Source organism: Eretmochelys imbricata, chromosome 11, assembly GCF_965152235.1.
Source record: "Eretmochelys imbricata isolate rEreImb1 chromosome 11, rEreImb1.hap1, whole genome shotgun sequence".
Lineage (NCBI taxonomy): Eukaryota > Metazoa > Chordata > Testudines > Cheloniidae > Eretmochelys > Eretmochelys imbricata.
In genome coordinates, this window is record NC_135582.1 from 20,772,729 (window position 1) to 20,792,739 (window position 20,011).

At 41.1% G+C, this 20,011-nt stretch overlaps 1 protein-coding gene across 1 annotated transcript in view; it reads right to left on the reverse strand.

Annotated features, from left to right (window-relative positions):
- LOC144272375 (von Willebrand factor D and EGF domain-containing protein-like) overlaps positions 1–20,011 on the reverse strand; it is a 218,268-nt gene that overhangs the window by 66,615 nt on the left and 131,642 nt on the right. The window contains 1 exon segment of the mRNA XM_077830375.1: positions 10–927. Within this exon segment, the coding sequence (XP_077686501.1) occupies positions 10–927 (918 nt within the window).

The following is a 20,011-nucleotide window of genomic DNA, read 5'->3' on the forward strand; positions in this document are numbered from 1 at the left end:
TTCTCTTACCTTGACATGTAATTTCATCACCATTGTATCCAGAGGGACAATGGCCACATTTAAATCCTCCATCTTTGGCTGGCTCACATTGCACTCTGTTAAAACACGGCGTATTAGCACATGTGATTTTCTTGTTTGGATGCAGCATCCTGTTAATAGTTTTTGATAGTGCCAAATGATCCACTCTTGAGACACTTGACTTTCTGATTGCAGTTCTCTGTTCTGGAATCCTTGCTTGAGCAAAAGTTCTGGGAAGTACTGGGAAGTTAGCACTTTGGGGAGCCATACCCGAAAAAGGAGCTCTCAGATGGAATGAGGAGGTTAGTGGTGCTGTCAAAGCAGACGTCTTTGGCTGCTCTGTTCTAAAAGCATGGGCTGGTTTAGTCTTTGTAGTTGCAATCCTACTGGACCATTTTCCAGGGGAAAAGTCAAATGTTGGCTGGATCCGTCGAACAGCATGTGGCCTTGTAACTAATAAACTTGTGTTCTTCTCATGATGGGGAGAAATAGTCCCAACTGCATGTGATCTAACATTTAGTTTATAATTGGAGGAGATCTGGGTTGTCATTCTGACAGTTGCTGCTTTGGGGCTAGGTTCTTGGAGCAGAAGTAGATCATGTGTAGAATTTTTTATTTTTACTTTATTATGGGAAGATGCTCTTTGAAGTAGTGAGGAATCTGGATCAGTATTCCTTGTATCTGATGCCTGAGGCTGGGAAACCCTCCTTTTCAAAGTAAGTGATTGAATACCAGTGACTGTTGGGTTTCTTGTCATAAGGTAAGCGTGTTCTAGTCTTGGGATTTGAGCCTGGGAAAGTTTAGAATCAATATTTCTTGACTTTATGACAACTTTTTCTTGGTAGGAGCCTTTAGTGTCTATATTACCTCTCTCAGCAGTATCTGTACGACTGTAGGAAGATCTTGACACTAGAGTTAAAGGAAGATATGTATTAGTAAATCTAATGGTCTAAATCCACAAAAGGAACAATGACGCATCATCTTAATAAATAACAGGGTATCATCAACATGGAAGAATGAAATCCACTATACAGAGGAAGAGACATAATAAGTCCCGAATAACTGAGTCCCGAATAACTGAGTTTGTTGTTTGGATTGCGGTATCACCCAGGAGCCCAGTTGTGAATCAGAGCCTCACGGTGCTGGGCACTGTACAAACACTTAGTAAAAAGACTCTGCCCTGAAGAGTATACAGTCTAAGTGTAAAATGAGAGACAACAGATGGACACAGAGAGGTGGAGCAGCAGGAAATGATGAGACAGTATAGTTAGCATGATCGGCAGTGCTTTTGACACACTAGCACTATTAAGTTTTTGTAGGCATCCTGGCAAAGGAGGGTTTTTTAAGGAGGGATTCAAAAGAGGACAATATGGTGGCTTTAGGGATGTTTATGGGGAGCTCCTTCCAAGAAGGAGCAGCATGGGAGAAAGCACAAAGGTGCTTGTTTGAAAATATAACAAGTGGATGATAAAGACTGGCACCATTGGCAGAGTGGGAGTTGGGATAGACCTTTCAGTAGTTGTATGAGATGATAGATGAGGAGGAGATGGGCAGTGAAAGGTGTTGAAAGTAAAGACAAGTAGTTTGAATCAATTCTTTCAGAAATATTAATTGCCATATGCTGTGTCTAATGAATGAAGAAGCTATTTTTAACAAGTTCTGGCATGCTCACTCCATGGCACAGGGCTCATTTCAGCCTGTGGGACTGTGCCCTAGGCATACAATCCTTGCATAATTACTCCACACTTTTTATATAGATGTTTAAGGACTACATAAATAGCAATAATCTTTACAACGCTCCTTCTGAGGTTGGTGGTATTACCAGAGCTGACCAATGAAAAAACGGAAGTACAGAGATTAAGTGGCTTGACAACAGTGAAAGAGAGTTAGAATCAGAGCAAGGACTAGAACACAGGAGTTCCTGGCTCCCAAAGCAGAGTTCATTGAACTAGTAAACCATATCCTTGTCTCAGCTGATGATGATGTGTTTTTTTCTCTCCTGGAACACAATGGGGCATTGTACCAGAGTTGGACGCTGCTAGTGATTCAAGCAACAGACAACAGCAGTAAATAAATATAAGTATTGTACTGCACAATACAAGATTGACAAATGATCAGAGTGTAGAAAAACGGGCAGAGAGAGGAAATGAGAGAAGAAGAATTCAGAGATAACAGAGAAAAAGAGAAAATAGGAGAAGTAAAGGGATTTTTAAAAATGAATGAGAGAAAGAAAGATGAAAGAAATATCCCCAGAGATAATTACCAGTCACAGACAAGAAGTACTGCTTCTAGAAAATCCAATTCAGAGATCAAGAAGCGACAGGAGTGACAGTGGAGGCCTGAATCGCCACTTTGACAAATTTCTGAAATGAACACTAATAATAGCTTTGAGCTCCAGCCATCACAGTGGAATCAAATCGGTTTTATCCTAAATGAATGTTAGTAACTACCAAAGGGATCAGCCTGGCAAACTAGAAACGGAAATCTTCCATTTGCCTCCTGATCAGGTACAATAGATGCAGTGTAATCTTCCAAATAAGACCTGGCTAATGTGCTCCAAGCTGCACCTCTGGGAGGAGGGAAGCCCTCCTCTAGGTCTGAGTGTTTCTATGACCATTCAGCCTTTGGCCTCTCTGGTCAGAATGCCAACAAAGGTGGCAATTGAGCTAACCGTGGTTGTAATATTGTGGGGGTGAACATCTGCTCACTATGGTAGTTACTGAATTAAGATCTCTGATAGCCATTTTCCATAGGCCACCATAAAGCTATAAAATATTTATTTTGAATTGAATTTTGGACTCAATTCAAATGCGACTTAAAGGTGACAGTCTCAGTATCCCATTATCCATCCCCAGCACTACAGCAAGTTTTCACTAATATGGTCCAGTGCAAGCTAGTTAAGACGAGATCATGATAGAACTTTTCTGGCAGAGCCAGTAATTTTTACTGGGCAATTTTTTTAGTATCTAAATAGACAACAAAGAAGCATTCTAAGAGATTGCAGACTCAGTTGTCTGTAGTCAGCAGCTTTCTTCAATCCGGTGTACTTCAATTTATTTTCCATACAGTCGATCAATATCTTATAATGTATAACCTATTATCAATGCAGAGTGTGATTGGATGAATCTAGTTTTCTCTGTGATGCCAGTGAATGATTACATATTGGCATGGATGAAAATAACACCAAAATGACAGGCCGAAGTACTCAAGGTTATATTATGGTACAAAAATACATTTTTACTCACCGCCAGCCTTTCCACCTACGTTAACTAGGAGATATGCAGTGGTGAAGTGATTGAGTTTATTTTTTTTATAGGCACAGATAAGAGAACGAGGGCTGATACACCACTACACTGTTCCAGTTTCATGCTGCTGTTAACTCCATTAATTTCAAACTGGAGTAACATAGTGGTGAATCAAGCCCTGAGATTATCAATTTTTATTCTTCTTCTCTATCTGGTGAAGATTGGGATCTGAATGGCCGGGTCCAGATCTCAGAGACTGAACATTTAACCCCCACCCCACTCTCAACATGCTACTATGCCACCTGGGGATTCCCCTCTATGGGATTTTCTCTACACTGGAAGTCCCCAGACACTCAGTTAAGACAGCTTTCCAGCTACTTTGTACTGGAGCAGCATGTAAGAGCCAGAGAGGAGGCCCAACCTGACCCACAATATTTGACCTAAAGTCCATCGTGACAGTGCTGAGAAGACACAGCAAATTCTGATTTTCTTTCTGATGTGAACTGCAGTTTCCAGGCAAATATTGCACAGTTGTAGTCAAAAAGAAGAAAGTCATGCCCATTCTCAAAGTAATAAAGGGTCTGTATGAGCCTGTGAACACAATTGGTCTCAGATACAAGAAAATGGATCAGAGACACTCCAATGCTGCCACATTCCAGGGAAAGAAACAGACACTGAAAACCAGAAGAAAACAAGTCTAATGCATTTGTTGTCTTCTGAGTTTCTTGTCTGTCTTCTGTGCCTTGGCAGGCTTTCAAAAGCATGCCAAGTCCAAGGCCAGATTAAGGCCAAATGGGGCCATAGACACATCAAAACATAGGCGTCCGGTGTAGAATCTGCCCCCTCATCCCCCAAAACATCAGCAGCATGGGACTCCCTTCCCTCATTTCCCCCTAAGGCAGGCAGCAGTGGATCCTTCTCCCATATAAATAAGCCCTTTGTTTTCAGTTTAAACCCTTTTTTACCAAAAATTCCCGAGTTTTACAAAAAGTATTATTCATTTTTTTCCTGATTTTTCACCCTACTTTTGTATCATTCAAATAGATAAAAATAACTTGTTTTATTAGGAAAATACAATACATTGCATGAAATATATGTATTATGATAATGCATTAGTCTGTCTTTCTATATGCAAAGCTGCCTGTTGAAGTAAGGCTATGTATAAATCTATGTATAAAGTCTAGAAGTACACACAATGAACAAACAGGCACACATGCAAGCTCTGAACATACTGATGAATGCCCACCGGGTATATATTTCAATCTGTTAGGAGATAATGGTTTAAAGATCTGACACACTAAAACTGGAAGAAAATGAAAATCTGTTTCAGAACACAAGGAAGTATTCAAAAGTTTAAAAAAAACAAAAACAGGAGAAAAGGATGAAGTTGAATGTATGTGCTGCAAATGGTGTGGCCCAATTATTAAATGTAAATACTTAAAGGCTAATAGTTTTAAGTCTAGAACAGTAAACTGTTTATTCAAATGAAGAGTTTTATTTGGGGATTAGAGTTATACTGTTAAACTCAGAGGTGGCAGTAAGATCTGAGTTCTTTTTTAGTTTTGCAGCAAACTACATTGATGATTGAAATTCAAAACATTAATCAACTGAATACTTTTTTCCCCTGGCTTTCCGTCCACCAAAATATACCCCAATATTTACCCAGAAAAATTATTGTTTTTTGAACTGATTTTCACCTGTTTTTGTTGTGGTGGTAATAAACACCGATAAATTCCTGAGAAAAATAAAATAAAATCTGAAAACGAAGGGCCCTACATATAAAGAGGCAGGGTTGGCAGCAGGCCCCACAACATAGCAGCTGGAGTGTGCCTGCTTGACAGGTGGGTGGGTGGACCTGGCGCACTGCACTCTTCCCCTCCTGCCACACATACAATCCTCTTTTGGAATGGTGTTGGTAAGGGTGGCACAGAACAATGGGTCTTGGAGTGAACATTTTATTGAGATCCACAGAGCAGTTCACACCACTCCAAGCTATTGCTCCAGGCTACCTGCAGACTCAGTTATTGTTGCTTTGTTTATATCTGGGTCTCATTTTCAAGCTTTTCTTCACATGATGAGAGCTAGAAATGTTTGTTTCTTTTTTAAAAAAAACATACATTCTGATGCAATCACATGACACCAAGATCTGTAGCCTAACACATGGTCCGATAGTGCCTATGCCTTAATCTAGCCCTCACTATGTCCTGAGACCTGACTAAACACATAAAAGTGATGAAGCACTACTCTCCAGCTCAAGAATTGGCTATGACATTCTCTGGCAATGCAGAGTATTATTTCACCTTTGCATCCTGTTAACATACAACTGTTTCACAATGCAGTAGATAATTTAAGAATTCACCTTATTATTAACACAATTTAATACATTTACAGTTTGTATATCTTTAAAGCCATTAACATTTAGTAATACATTCTGTGTAGCACATTTCTCATTCAGAAAAATGTCTTCAGAGAAACGTTTTTCTGACATATTATACTGTGTGGTTCATCCTTTAAAATTTGAAACACCTACAAGCACATACATCTCATTTAAAGTGTCAAGAGAGAGCGAAAAATTACGTTGGTCTAAGGAATCTTGTTACCAAAGTATAAGGTATCATTCTATTTAGCTCTCTCCCTCTCTGCATTCATACTTTTTAAAATTTGCCCAGTGAGAGAGGAACACTGTGACCCCATGTTTGGTAGAAGAGGATAAAGCAAGAGAGAAATTTCACAATATTCTGAAAAAGAGTGATCTCATCTTTCCATTTCCCCTGGTCCCAACCTGCCCCCTAACTGGGAACCTTTCTACTATCATTTGTTTCCATAACAACACTGTGGTGAAACTCCCCTTCCTCTCATCTATGAACACCTCCTACAACCATCATCTGTGCACACACCCTTGACTCTCCCCTCCCTGCTGTCAAATTCTTCAGAATTGTACCCCATCTAGACAAGTGTCTAGATGCTTTTTCAGTTGCTGTAGCCTCTTGCTGTCTTCCCATAAAAAGCAACAAGTCCCAATCCCCCTAGCTGGGAACCCTCAATCCCTCCCTCCAAAAAAAGCCTCCCCACTAATCAACATATGATCTTGAGCCCCAAGCCTTAGAAAGGACCTGTTTTCAGGTTAAATGAGAAATGAGCACATCCTTAGTTAAGATTGGGATGGGAATGTACGTTTAGATAATAGTTTCCATTTGAGGATTCAGATTCTCTTTTGTCTTTTGTCTTAATGTCAAAGGTGGAAAGTTAAACACTGTGCAATAAAAAGTGAACTCTTTGCACTAATTTAAAGCATAGTTACCATGAGCTGCTTCTTTTTTAATCAATCACCACTTTTAAAAATATGAAAATAGAGAGCTATTAATATTCACCTTATTTTTAAAAAAGTTTACATTGTCTTTTAAAATGAGTTTGTTCTCATCCTTGTAACTGTTTTCCCACATCACAAAATGGATTTTGGATGAATTGGCATTCTGGGCCTAATTAGTGCCCGGGATGGAATTTACAAGTGGTAAAAGAGATGCAGCGGCAGACATGTGGGTGGAAGCCTGCCATACTATGCCTCATTGAAATCAATGTTATCAGTCCATCACTTCTGTGATCATTAAGTTCACTCACTAATTTATTTACAACAAAATAAAAGAATGGACATCTAGTTTTCCTTTCCCTACAGGCATAGCTTATCCTCATAGAAAAGTTTCTCTTGACTTAGATGGTGATGTTGGTGTTAGGCTGCCTCTGTAAATTCTCTTCCCCAGTGCCCAACATGGAATCATGAACAATAATGAATATTCTAAGGTGTCGACATTCTCCAACTGCTTTCTTTTTACAACAGTTCCATTCTCCATTTTAGCGTTTAAGTGTTTTGTTTGTTAAATGTGGCCACATCTCTCAGAACATCTGCAGCGGTACATACACAATTCTACAAAACCATGCAGAACTTTGCAATGCAAATTTGTTTTGTGCATATGAAATAGAAAATTGCACAGCACTGCCACAAAGCATTTGTAAAGGAAAAACTGGGATCTCCAGCCAGCTCTGATGTTAATATCTGCGAAAAGATCTGTGTATTCAGAGTACAGCAGTCTCTCAGATTTAAAAAATGAATCTGCTTCATCTAGGCTTGTATTTCCCCCCTCCTCCAGGTTCATTTTCTGTGAACATTTGAGTGACTGAATTTTATTCACAAATATTTAAAGAGAAATATTGCGAGCTTGAATGCTCACAGTCCTGAATAACAAATTGTAAACGCACACTCAAGTATTTGTATTAGAATTGCTTTATTTTATAAGGAAGGGGGGACTACTGGACATAACACTGAGATAGAATCATGTTGTGGAGCAGGCAGAAATGGAGATCCCAGAGAGGCATGGGTGGTAAACATGTAGGTAAGCCAAGGGATACAATAAGCAGCTCAAAACTCTGGATATAGTGGAATCTCCAGTGCTAATTATTTAAATACCTTCCAGCACAGACAAGGGGGTGAAATCCTGTCTCCATTAAAGTCAACATGGGTAGGTCTACATGGCCTGTGCAAGCCAGCCTCCTAGTTTGGGTCGACTAGAGGGGTTTGCACTAGCGCTATGAGAATACCCGTGCAGATGGCCCTTTGAAGTTGCAGCTCAGGCTTTGAAGTCTAGGAAGGGAAGTGGGCTTCGAAGCCCAAGTCACAACTTCAAAGTGCTGTCTACACAGTACAGCTATTTCTAGAACGTGAGTGCAAACCCCTGTCTGTCAACCCGGGCTGAGAGTCTTGCTTCCATGGACTGTGTAGACAGACCTTATGAGTTTTGCTATTCTGCGATTTCAGAAGAGACAGGATTTCACCCAGGGTTCACCCCAGAGTCCTAGCAGAGAGGCAATTAAATGAGCCAACAATCTCCTGACTGGACCTTTCTTAACAGGGTCACATATATGAGACAATAGCTGGTGAGGACAGAAAATTATAGGGCCGTCCATGGTGTGGAGAGCCAGAAGAAGGTTATCTTTGTAGCATTCAGGGTCATGTAAAATCCATTTTTTTGGGGAGAGGGGGGTGGGCAGAAATGCTCCCCTTCCACTGCTTTTGGCCTTACTGTACCCATACAAACAGACACAATATTTGGGCCATGGTTAGGGCCCTTCGTTTTTGGTTTTTATTTTATTTAATTTTTCCCGGGAATTTATCAGTGTTCATTACTGGAACAACAAAAACTGGTGAAAATCAGTGGAAAAAACTATTAATAACTTTTCTGGGTAAATATCTGGGTTTATTCTGGTGGATGGAAGAACAGGGAAAAAAGTATTCAGTAGGGTAATGCTTTGATGAATGGAATTCAATGTGGTTTGCATCCAGAACTCAAAACATGCTACCTCTGAGTTTAAGAAAACAATATCTCTCTAATCCCCAAATAAAACTTTTCAGTTTACTGAAAACTCAACAGTTTACTGTTGTAGACTTAGAACTATTAGCCTATAAATATTTACATTTAATAATGGGGCCATAGCATTTGCAGCATGTACACTCCATCGTCTTCTCCTGTTTTTGCTTTTTTTGTTTTTTGTTTTTAAACTTTTGAATACTTGAATACTTCCATTGTGTTCTCATATAGATTTTCATTTTCTTTCGATTTTAGTGTGTCAGATCTTTAAACCGTTATCTACTAGCAGCTTGAAATGTGTACATGGTGGGTGTGAGATTCATCAGAACATTCATATGCGCTCATACTTCAGAGCTTGTGTGCATGCCTGTTTGTTTATTGTGTTTTTCTTCTAGACTTGTACATAGCCTTACTTCAACAGGCAGCTTTGCATATACATACAGACTAATGTATTATCATAATACATATATCTCATGCAATGTTTTGTCTTTTCCTAATAAAACAAAAGTAGGGTGAAAACTGGGAAAAAAAGAGAATACTGCTTTGTAAAAGCCAGGATTTTTTTCAGGGAAAATCAGTTTAAACTGAAAACAAGGGGGCTTAGTCATAGTGAGGCACACACTAGCAACTTGATACCATAGTGACTGGACAGACAGGTAGATATTGAAAGATGAGGTACTAGAGCTGTTTATACTGGACTTCATTTAATTTGGGAATACAGCCATTTTGCCCCAGTACCGGCATTAACTGTTGGGCCTGATCCTGTAGGGGGTGCTGAGTCAGAAAGAAAACTCCAATATTCCTCCTTTTCCACTGACTTTTCCCCACTCTTTTTTTAAGGACCTTTGGGTTTTTGCAGCTTTCCCCCCATCCAGATTTCTCCATTTATTTGCCAAAGGAGTTATTTTGCCAGAACTGGTCAAAAAAAATTGACTAAAGGTTTTTTTCCCATCAAAACCAAGGGTTTTAAAGAAATGGCCTGGAGGTTCGGACACTCATCTAGGGTGACCTAGGTTCAAGTTCCTACACAGCTTGACCCCCGAAAAGTAGGCTATCTGCTAAGCTACAGCATTAGTCTCTCCCTCTGGTCCCCTGAGTAGTTAATTATTCATCTCCAAAAGACTGACTGTAGATTAGGGCACTTACCTGAGATGTGGGAGACCCAGGGTCAAGTTCCTGCTCTGAATTAGGATGAGCAAAGACTCAGATGTGGGCCTCCCAGACTATAGGACCGTGTCCCTAACCCCTGGCTGTTCTAGAGTGAGGGTCTTGCATAGACTTTTTTTCCCCCTCACAAAAAATGTCGAAAGATTTCATTTTCAATCCACATTGGAATAAAAACAGATTTTGAAACCTCAACATTTTTGGTGAAAAGGAATAGTCATTTTCTGGCCAGCCCTACTTTTGAGAGCAATGGGCTGTCTCCTCACCTTGGGATGATTGCTCAGCAGAGTCTGGTACAGCAAGGCTGTTCAGCAAATGTACTAATGCTATTTCCTAGAACTTATATGAGAAGAAAATTGGGATGGAGGCTGAAGACTTAATCATTGCAAAGTGAGTAATGCTGAAATCTTGTGTTATTTTATAAGAGAAAGGTTGTGTTATGAGGAGACAATCTATTTACTCATGTTATATTAATGGCCTTATTTATCTCCCATAATGAACAGTTCAGTATATTTATAGGATTTTCAATGGGACTCTTTGACATTTTAATCCATTTATTGATGCACTTAAATAAAATGAGATCTAAGAATTTGAGAGCTTAAGTCATTTAAGGCAAACATATCAATGAAGATACTGAATGAAGGTTGGAGAAAATTTTTTGCAACTGTTTGATATGAGAAGGAATGGAATTTATTTCTCACTGATCCCTTTAATACTCGAGGAGTCTCAAAACAACACCCTAGAAATAGTCACCTTATTTCTAACCACTTCATTATGAAAAAGAAAATATGGAACAAAAAATATGCAACAGAAAGCACAATTCTGTGACTCAGGGAACGTAGTAATGCAGACAAATTAGGGGCAAGATGCTGCCCTAATTTATACCCATTTCACACTAGTGTTGCTTCATTTACTTCCTTGGAGTTACTTCCATTTATGCCTGCATAAGCTAGAGGAGGGTAAGGCCCTAAGAGTTAAACTCTACTGAGGTAGACAAAATTATGAATGGAACAGGAAGAAATATTTTAACTAATTATTTATATAGTGCCATTAATATAAATGTGCATCTGATCTATTTTCCCATTCATCATACTTGTTGGAGTTTGATAGTTAACTCTTCAGAGCAAAGACCTCGTCATTCTGTGTTTGGCAAACAAGATGAAGAGGGAGTGTCAAGGAGGAAGTCAACTGTCATAAATATAAAGGGAAGGGTAAATCCCTTTTGAAATCCCTCCTGGCCAGGGGAAAACTCCTCTCACCTGTAAAGGGTTAAGAAGCTAAAGGTAACCTCGCTGGCACCTGACCAAAATGACCAATGAGGAGACAAGATACTTTCAAAAGCTGGGAGGAGGGAGAGAAACAAAGGGTCTCTGTCTGTCTGTCTATATGCTGTTTCTGCCGGGGATAGACCAGGAATGGAGTCTTAGAACTTTTAGTAAGTAATCTAGCTAGGTATGTGTTAGATTATGATTTCTTTAAATCGCTGAGAAAAGAATTGTGCTGAATAGAATAACTATTTCTGTCTGTGTATCTTTTTTGTAACTTAAGGTTTTGCCTAGAGGGATTCTCTGTGTTTTGAATCTAATTACCCTGTAAGGTATCTACCATCCTGATTTTACAGAGGTGATTTTTTTACTTCTATTTACTTCTATTTCTATTAAAAGTCTTCTTGTAAGAAAACTGAATGCTTTTTCATTGTTCTCAGATCCAAGGGCTTGGGTCTGTGGTCACCTATGCAAATTGGTGAGGCTTTTTATCCAACATTTCCCAGGAAAGGGGGGGTGCAAGTGTTGGGAGGATTGTTCATTGTTCTTAAGATCCAAGGGTCTGGGTCTGTAGTCACCTAGGCAAATTGGTGAGGCTTTTTACCAAACCTTGTCCAGGAAGTGGGGTGCAAGGTTTTGGGAAGTATTTTGGGGGGAAAGACATTTCCAAACAGCTCTTCCCCAGTAACCAGTATTTGTTTGGTGGTGGTAGCGGCCAATCCAAGGACAAAGGGTGGAATATTCTCTACCTTGGGGAAGTTTTGACCTAAGCTGGTAAAGATAAGCTTAGGAGGTTTTTCATGCAGGTCCCCACATCTGTACCCTAGAGTTCAGAGTGGGGGAGGAACCTTGACATGGTGGCAAAGGTGGGATTAACCTGAAATCATTTTGAGATCAATTTGAGATTTTTTGAACTAGAAATACAGATTTTAAAAAGGAAATTTTTTTTCCTTTAGAAAGGAAGTCCAGAAAGCAGCTGAAACTGAAAGCAGCTTGTTTTTTCTCTGCTTTGTGGCCAAGCAGAGACAAAAGGGGATTATCTTTGTGAATTGCAGGTTTTCTTTGCCTGGAGGCAGGGTACTTAACTCCTGCAGGGAAATTCACAGTCTTCTAACCCAGAGTTTTTTTTCCCTAAAAGTAAATGGGGGGGGGGGGTATTCTACCCATTTGCCTGGAGACAAAAGTGGCAGGGTTGGTGTTTTTTTTTTGAATTTTGATTTTTTACAAGGAGCACAAGTTTGAAAAGGAAAATTTTTTTTTCCTTTGGGTTGCTGGTAAGCAGGTTTCCAAGTAGTTGGAGGTTTTTTGCTTTGATTTGGGCCCAGAGCAGAGACAAGGGAATTGTCTTTTTCTGTAGGCTGACAATCACTATCAGAGAATAGGTATCCTATTCCAGCACAGCAAAATTTTACAGCCAAGTTTTGTTTGTTTATTTCTAAACCTTGGGTGTAAAGTTAGTTAAAAACAGAGAGGTAAAGATGTCAGGCACCAAGGCACTACACAAATTGGAGTTAGCCAAACTGGAGACATTGAAAGAAACTGAAAAAGCTCTAGAAGCTGCTCACAGGAGAGCAATGGAGGCAAAGGAGAAAGAAAGGGAGGCAGCGAAAGAGGCAGAACAACACCAAGCGGCTGCTCACAAGAGAGCTATGGAAGCAAGGGACAAAGAACTGGAGGAGAAGGAAAAAGAAAGGAAATATGTGGAGGAGATGGAGAAGATAAAGGCTCAGCAGAATATCCCAACAAACCCTAGCAATCCTTCTCCAAGTACCACTTCCCATCCCAGAAAGTTCCCCACCTACAAGGTAGGCGATGATACTGAGGCCTTCTTAGAAAACTTCGAAAGGGCCTGCCTTGGGTACAACATCTCTACTGACCAATACATGGTAGAGCTGAGGCCGCAGCTCAGTGGACTCTTAGCTGAGGTGGCAGCTGAAATGCCTAAAGAACACATGAACTGTTTAAATCCAAGGCGAGAGTCAGAATGGGGATAACACCCGAGCAGTCTCGTCGGAGGTTCAGAGCCCTAAGGTGGAAACCAGACGTGTCATTTACCCAACATGCCTACCACATTGTGAAACATTGGGATGCCGAATATCAGGAGCAAGTGTTGAATCTCCAGTAAATTTGCCCTTCCTAATGCAAATGGAACAATTCTTAGAGGGTGTTCCTGAGGAAATAGAAAGATACATCCTAGATGGGAAGCCCAAAACTGTAATCGAGGCAGGAGAGATTGGAGCCAGATGGATGGAGGTGGCAGAGAAGAAGAAAACTGGTCACAGTTGGAGCGGAGACCAGAAGAGACAACCCCAGACCACACCCTATTACCGGGGGCCGCCCAAGGCCCCACCTACCTCCCAAAGAACCCTCCAGACACCTTATCGTCCCACCACCCCATTCTCCAGCAACCCACCTCGCCCCAGTGACCCATCAGCTGGATGATGTTTTAAATGTAATGAGCTGGGGCATGTAAAGGCCAACTGCCCCAAGAACCCCAACAGATTACAGTTCATTGCACCGGAATCACACCAGAGGTCCGTAGGCCCAGATACCTCCCAGATACCCTTGGAGCGGAGGGAAACTGTGAGTATGGGCGGGAAGAAGGTCACCACATGGAGGGACATCGGAGCACAAGTGTCAGCTATCCATGCTTCCTTAGTGGACCCCAATTTAATCAACCCAGAGATCCAAGTGACGATTCAACCCTTCAAGTCCAACTCTTTCGATTTGCCTACAGCCAAGTTGCCTGTCCAGTACAAGGGCTGGTCAGGAACGTGGACTTTTGCAGTCTATGATGATTATCCCATCCCCATGCTGTTGGGGGAAGACTTGGCCAATCATGTGAAGCGGGCCAAGAGGGAGGGAATGGTCACCCGTAGCCAGGCTAAACAAGCCGTGAGGCCTAGCTCTATTCTGGAAACTTCTATCAGGACCCAGTCAGAGGTGATGGATCCGGACCCCAGGCCAATGTCTGCAACAGCAGTAGTGGATCCAGTCCCAGAGACCCAGATGGAACCAGTCCCAGAACCGGAACCAGCCGAACAACCAACACCAGACCCATTGCCAGCACTGAATCCAGTACTTGCAACCTCAGCACCAGAGGGCCCCACCGAACCTGAACTGGCAACAGCCCCTAACCCTACACAAGAGGCTCAGCCGGAGCCTGAATCCCAACATAGTGCACCAGTGGAGAGCGGTTCACAGTCAACGGAAACAGCCCCATCCCCTACATCGCTTCCAGAGGGACCAAGCATAGGTCCACAATCCCATGAGGAACTGATGTCTCCAACATCAAGGGAACAGTTCCAGACCAAACAGGAAACAGATGAAAGCCTCCAGAGAGCTTGGACGGCGGCACGGAGCAACCCACCGCCTCTCAGCTCTTCTAATCGATCCAGGTTTGTTGTAGAAAGAGGACTTTTATATAAGGAAACTCTTTCTGGTGGACACCAGGAAGACTGGCATCCTCAGAGACAGTTGGTAGTTCCAACTAAATACCGGGCCAAGCTCTTGAGCTTAGCCCATGATCACCCTAGTGGCCATGCTGGGGTGAACAGGACCAAAGACCGTTTGGGGGGGTTATTCCACTGGGAGAAAATGGGCAAGGATGTTTCTACCTATGTCCGGTCTTGTGAGGTATGCCAAAGAGTGGGGAAACCCCAAGACCAGGTCAAAGCCCCTCTCCAGCCACTATTGAAACCCCATCATTGAAGTTCCATTTCAGCGAGTAGCTGTGGATATTCTGGGTCCTTTTCCGAAAAAGACACCCAGAGGAAAGCAGTACATACTGACTTTCATGGATTTTGCCACCCAATGGCCGGAAGCAGTAGCTCTAAGCAACACCAGGGCTAAAAGTGTGTGCCAGGCACTAGCAGACATTTTTGCCAGGGTAGGTTGGCCCTCCGACATCCTCACAGATGCAGGGACTAATTTCCTGGCAGGAACTATGGAAAACCTTTGGGAAGCTCATGGGGTAAATCACTTGGTTGCCACACCTTACCACCATCAAACAAATGGCATGGTGGGGAAGTTTAATGGGACTTTGGGGGCCATGATACGTAAATTCGTAAATGAGCACTCCAATGATTGGGACCTAGTGTTGCAGCAGTTGCTCTTTGCCTACAGAGCTGTACCACACCCCAGTTTAGGGTTTTCCCCATTTGAACTTGTATATGGCCGTGAGGTTAAGGGGCCATTGCAGTTGGTGAAGCAGCAATGGGAAGGATTTACACCTTCTCCAGGGACTAACATTCTGGACTTTGTAACCAACCTACAAAACACCCTCCGAACCTCTTTAGCCCTTGCTAAAGAAAACTTACAGGATGCTCAAAAAGAGCAAAAAGCCTGGTATGATAAACATGCCAGAGAGCGTTCCTTCAAAGTAGGGGACCAGGTCATGGTCTTAAAGGCGCTCCAGGCCCATAAAATGGAAGCATCGTGGGAAGGGCCATTCACGGTCCAGGAGCGCCTGGGAGCTGTTAATTATCTCATAGCATTCCCCACCTCCAACCGAAAGCCTAAGGTGTACCATATTAATTCTCTAAAGCCCTTTTATTCCAGAGAATTAAAGGTTTGTCAGTTTACAGCCCAGGGAGGAGATGACACTGAGTGGCCTGAAGGTGTCTACTACGAAGGGAAATGTGCTGGTGGTGTGGAAGAGGTGAACCTCTCCATGACCCTTGGGCGTATGCAGCGACAGCAGATCAAGGAGCTGTGCACTAGCTACGCGCCAACGTTCTCAGCCACCCCAGGACTGACTGAATGGGCATACCACTCCATTGACACAGGTAATGCTCACCCAATTAGGGTCCACCCTTACCGGGTGTCTCCTCAAGCTAAAACTGCTATAGAACGGGAGATCCAGGATATGTTACAGATGGGTGTAATCCGCCCCTCTGGAAGTGCATGGGCATCTCCAGTGGTTCTAGTTCCCAAACCAGATGGGGAAATACGTTTTTGCGTGACTACCATAAGCTAAATGCTGTAACTCGCCCAGACAACTATCCAATGCCACGCACAGATGAACTATTAGAGAAACTGGGACTGGCACAGTTCATCTGTATCTTGGACTTAACCAAGGGGTACTGGCAGGTACCGCTAGATGAATCTGCCAAGGAAAGGTCAGCCTTCACCACACATCTCGGGCTCTATGAATTTAATGTACTCCCTTTCGGGCTGCGAAATGCACCCACCACCTTCCAAAGACTTGTAGATGGTCTCCTAGCAGGATTAGGAGAATATGCAGTCGCCTACCTTGACGATGTGGCCATATTTTCGGATTCCTGGGCAGACCACCTACAAAAAACATCTACAAAATGTCCTTGAGCGCATAAGGGAGGCAGGACTAACTGTTAAGGCTAATAAGTGTCAAATAGGCCTAAACAGAGTGACTTACCTTGGACACCAGGTGGCTCAAGGAACTATCAGTCCCCTACAGGCCAAAGTGGATGCTGTCCAAAAGTGGCCTGTCCCAAAGTCAAAGAAACAGGTTCAATCCTTCTTAGGCTTGGCCAGTTATTACAGACGATTTGTACCGCAATACAGCCAAATTGCCGCCCCACTGACAGACCTAACCAAAAAGAAACAGCCAAATGCTGTTCAGTGGACCGAAAAGTGTCAGAAGGCCTTTAACAAGTTTAAAGTGACAGTCATGGCTGAGGTTTTTCATGCAGGTCCCCACATCTGTACCCTAGATTTCAGAGTGGGGGAGGAACCTTGACATCAACACACACACAACTTTGCAGAAGAAGTGGGCCTTAAAGACATATAATTTGGTCTGTTCCTTTATTTAAGACTCAGAAGTTTTATTTTTAATTTTTTTTCTAAGTTTTCAACCACAGGCTGGGTCTTTACAGATCAAATTTCTGATGAAAATCAGTATAAAAAATATTAAAAGCTTTTTTCAGTTCCAGACCAGAGAGATATAGATATGTTTCTCAAACCAAACCTCTGAACCCTACCATGTTTGTCCGCCACTCATTTACCACATATTTTAGTCTGGTTGGATATGTAACTTTTTCCCTCTCCTCAAATAGCTCTACTGGTTTCCTTTCTGGTTTATTTCAAGATCCAGTTTAACGATGTATTCTTTGACTTCAAAACTCCCCTTGGATGTGGCTCCAGCCACTCTCACAGTGACCTTCTCCTTCTCTGCTCCTTTGTTGTAGCCTTCTCTATGTGTACCTTACTACAGTTGGGACAAGAGTCTTTTCTTGTGCAGTTTCTGTCCAGTATCTCTCTCTGCTTTATCATCACTTCACCACATTTCAAATCTCAACATATAATGTCTGCTATTTATTATTTAACTCTCTAATTGTATTACTTTAGCAACTATGTAAAGAATGTCAGGATAGAGTTTCCAGGAGAGACTGTATAAAAAACAAAATTGTATTTTGTATTCTGGAGATAGCAATATATTCTACTTCTGCTTGATATCATGAGTGTCTGAAATATTAATAAAAATGGCACTCTTATCTGATGCCTCATGGGCCTTCAAACTCTTTCTCTTGGCTTAGACAGGTTGATATATATTCTTAGTGGCTTAGATCAACCCAGATCCTGTCTGCAGTGTCCCTGTCTGTTTCCATACAGACTGCCTCAGAACTTTAATAGCAGGGTATAGAGGAAATTCATAATGTTTCTTCAAAAGAAAAATGGTTTGAATTTGAATATTTTACTGAAGTTCTCCTTTCACTTTATTCAAGTAGTAAATGGCCTAAAATTACAATTACATTGTTTTGAGTGGTAAATACATAAAAATGAGTTACTTTACATATGAAAGCCCAGAAATTATCTGAACTGTGTCTTGTTGAAGACTAATAAGATTGTCTTTTAATATCACATGAGCACATCTAAATGCCCTCAGTGAGATTTTTCCTTTATATAATTTCCCAAAATTTCACAATCACTTTCAATTGAATAAATCTGGACAACCATCTTTTTAAAAAAAGAACGTTTTAGATAATAGCTTTTCTGAGTACATACTGAAACTTTTATAGAGTTTTTAGCTAGAATTAACTGGCAACAGGTCAACCAAATGAAGCACAAGACATTTTTACTTATGGACAGTATTAGCATGTTAACTCTTAGCAACAGCTTACCAATTTGCTGTACCGAAAGAAATACTACAGATTCCGGATCCAAACCTGGTGCCAGACAACCCTAAATCCCATTTGAGAAATATATAAATAACTGATAACATTAGTGCTGAATTTGAAGTTTGCCATATATCTAAATAGCCTCTTTTCCCAAATGCAAGGATTTTTCAAAGAGGGACATGTAGCTATTATATTAAATATACACTTCATTGTGAAAGCTACTCCTGCGTTTAGAAACCTACTGACAGCATCCTTGACACTGACATAGTCTATTCTGATATCATCCTTTTAAGAAAGTGTTTATATTTTTCTACTTGAAAGGGAATAATAAGATGGGCAAGAAAGAGCATCTTCCAGGTTCACTCCAAAGAGTAGTTGTATTACATGTAATCCTTTCTCTTCTTAGGCTCTGGGAGGATACAAAGGATTTTATTATTTTCAAAGCTGCAGGAATGTCCATGGTGAAACAGGTTGGGGCCTCTTGGAGATTTGATACCAAAATGACAAGCAAATGGGAGCCAAATCTCTCTCGTTCTGTTTTTAGATAAAAGTAAGTGGAGAGAAAAAATTGATCAGGCATAATGGGGACTTTTTGCCTTTCCTTTGAAGCATTATGTATTGGTCGCTACTGAAGGAAGGACCTCAAACTTAGTGAACCAATAGTTGGATTTGGTGTGTCAGATCTTAGGTTTCTAAGACTGTACAAATAAATACAGTAATTCAGTAAATAGAACCTCTTAGTGCTACTCTTAAATAATCTAGATTCCAAGTGATTTGTCAGCAGTCACACGATAGACCAGTAGGCTCGGAGCATGTTTCTTAGTGAGAGCTTCTGAGAGTCTCCTAGACCCTCGCTTTTTCCTAAATAATTAAAAAAAAATCTCCAACACTCTAATAATTGAAATTATCCTCATAATACTTTATGGTGCATATATCTCCTTTCATCCACAAAGATCCAATAGTGTTTTGTAAGCTGTGTATAGTAATCATATCACCATTAAAATATAGTAAATCTGTCTACAGAAATGTACCGATTTATTCCAGATTCTGATGCATTTATCTGCATTGAATATTATGTCACTCCATGAGTAGATCTACTGACGTGAATGGAACTACGGTTGTGAATAACTGCTCACCAGTGTGAGTGGGCATTCACAGCCTGGCCCTTAGTAACTTTGGTTAAGGGTAGTGGGGCAAACCCCTGTTCTAATGAAAAATGCCTTGTGATAATGACAACAGCAGACAGGACATTGATTTTTAGGGTTTCATTCTAAAAAATATCACCCACAGTAAGCTGCATGGAAGCCAATGTAAACCTTGGACGTGAAGGCCTACTTTGCCCCTGCTAACATACTGTGGTTCCAGAGAATCTAGGTATTTCACATTAAGCCCTACCCATCCGTATTATGTTTATAACCTCTTTCTCTTTAACAATTCCTGTGCTGTTCCTATTTCTTCTTTAATAGCAAAACTCCTGTTTGACTTCAATAGGGCCCAATATGAATTATTGTAATTTTAAGTGTCTTTAACAAAACTGCAACTCTACCATATTTATGAAAACAGGAACTTTTCCCTTTAAAAAGCTGCCTGATATTACTACTATATGATTAAAGGGGCTTGAAAATGTAAAAAAGAAAATAATCTGGCTCTCAGTTCTGTCACTGTAACAAACTACAAGGCCTCTGCCCTCTATAGATTATTTGTTTGGAGGCTGAGTTGTTATTATTACCGCTTAAGAATCATGATGGCACTATGATTGCTTAAGCAAAAAAATGGCATGGTCTTGGTAGGAAAGGAATGTAATCTATACTTGATGTTCTGATTGAATGTAAATATTATTCATGGCATATAGCTTTGTCCTT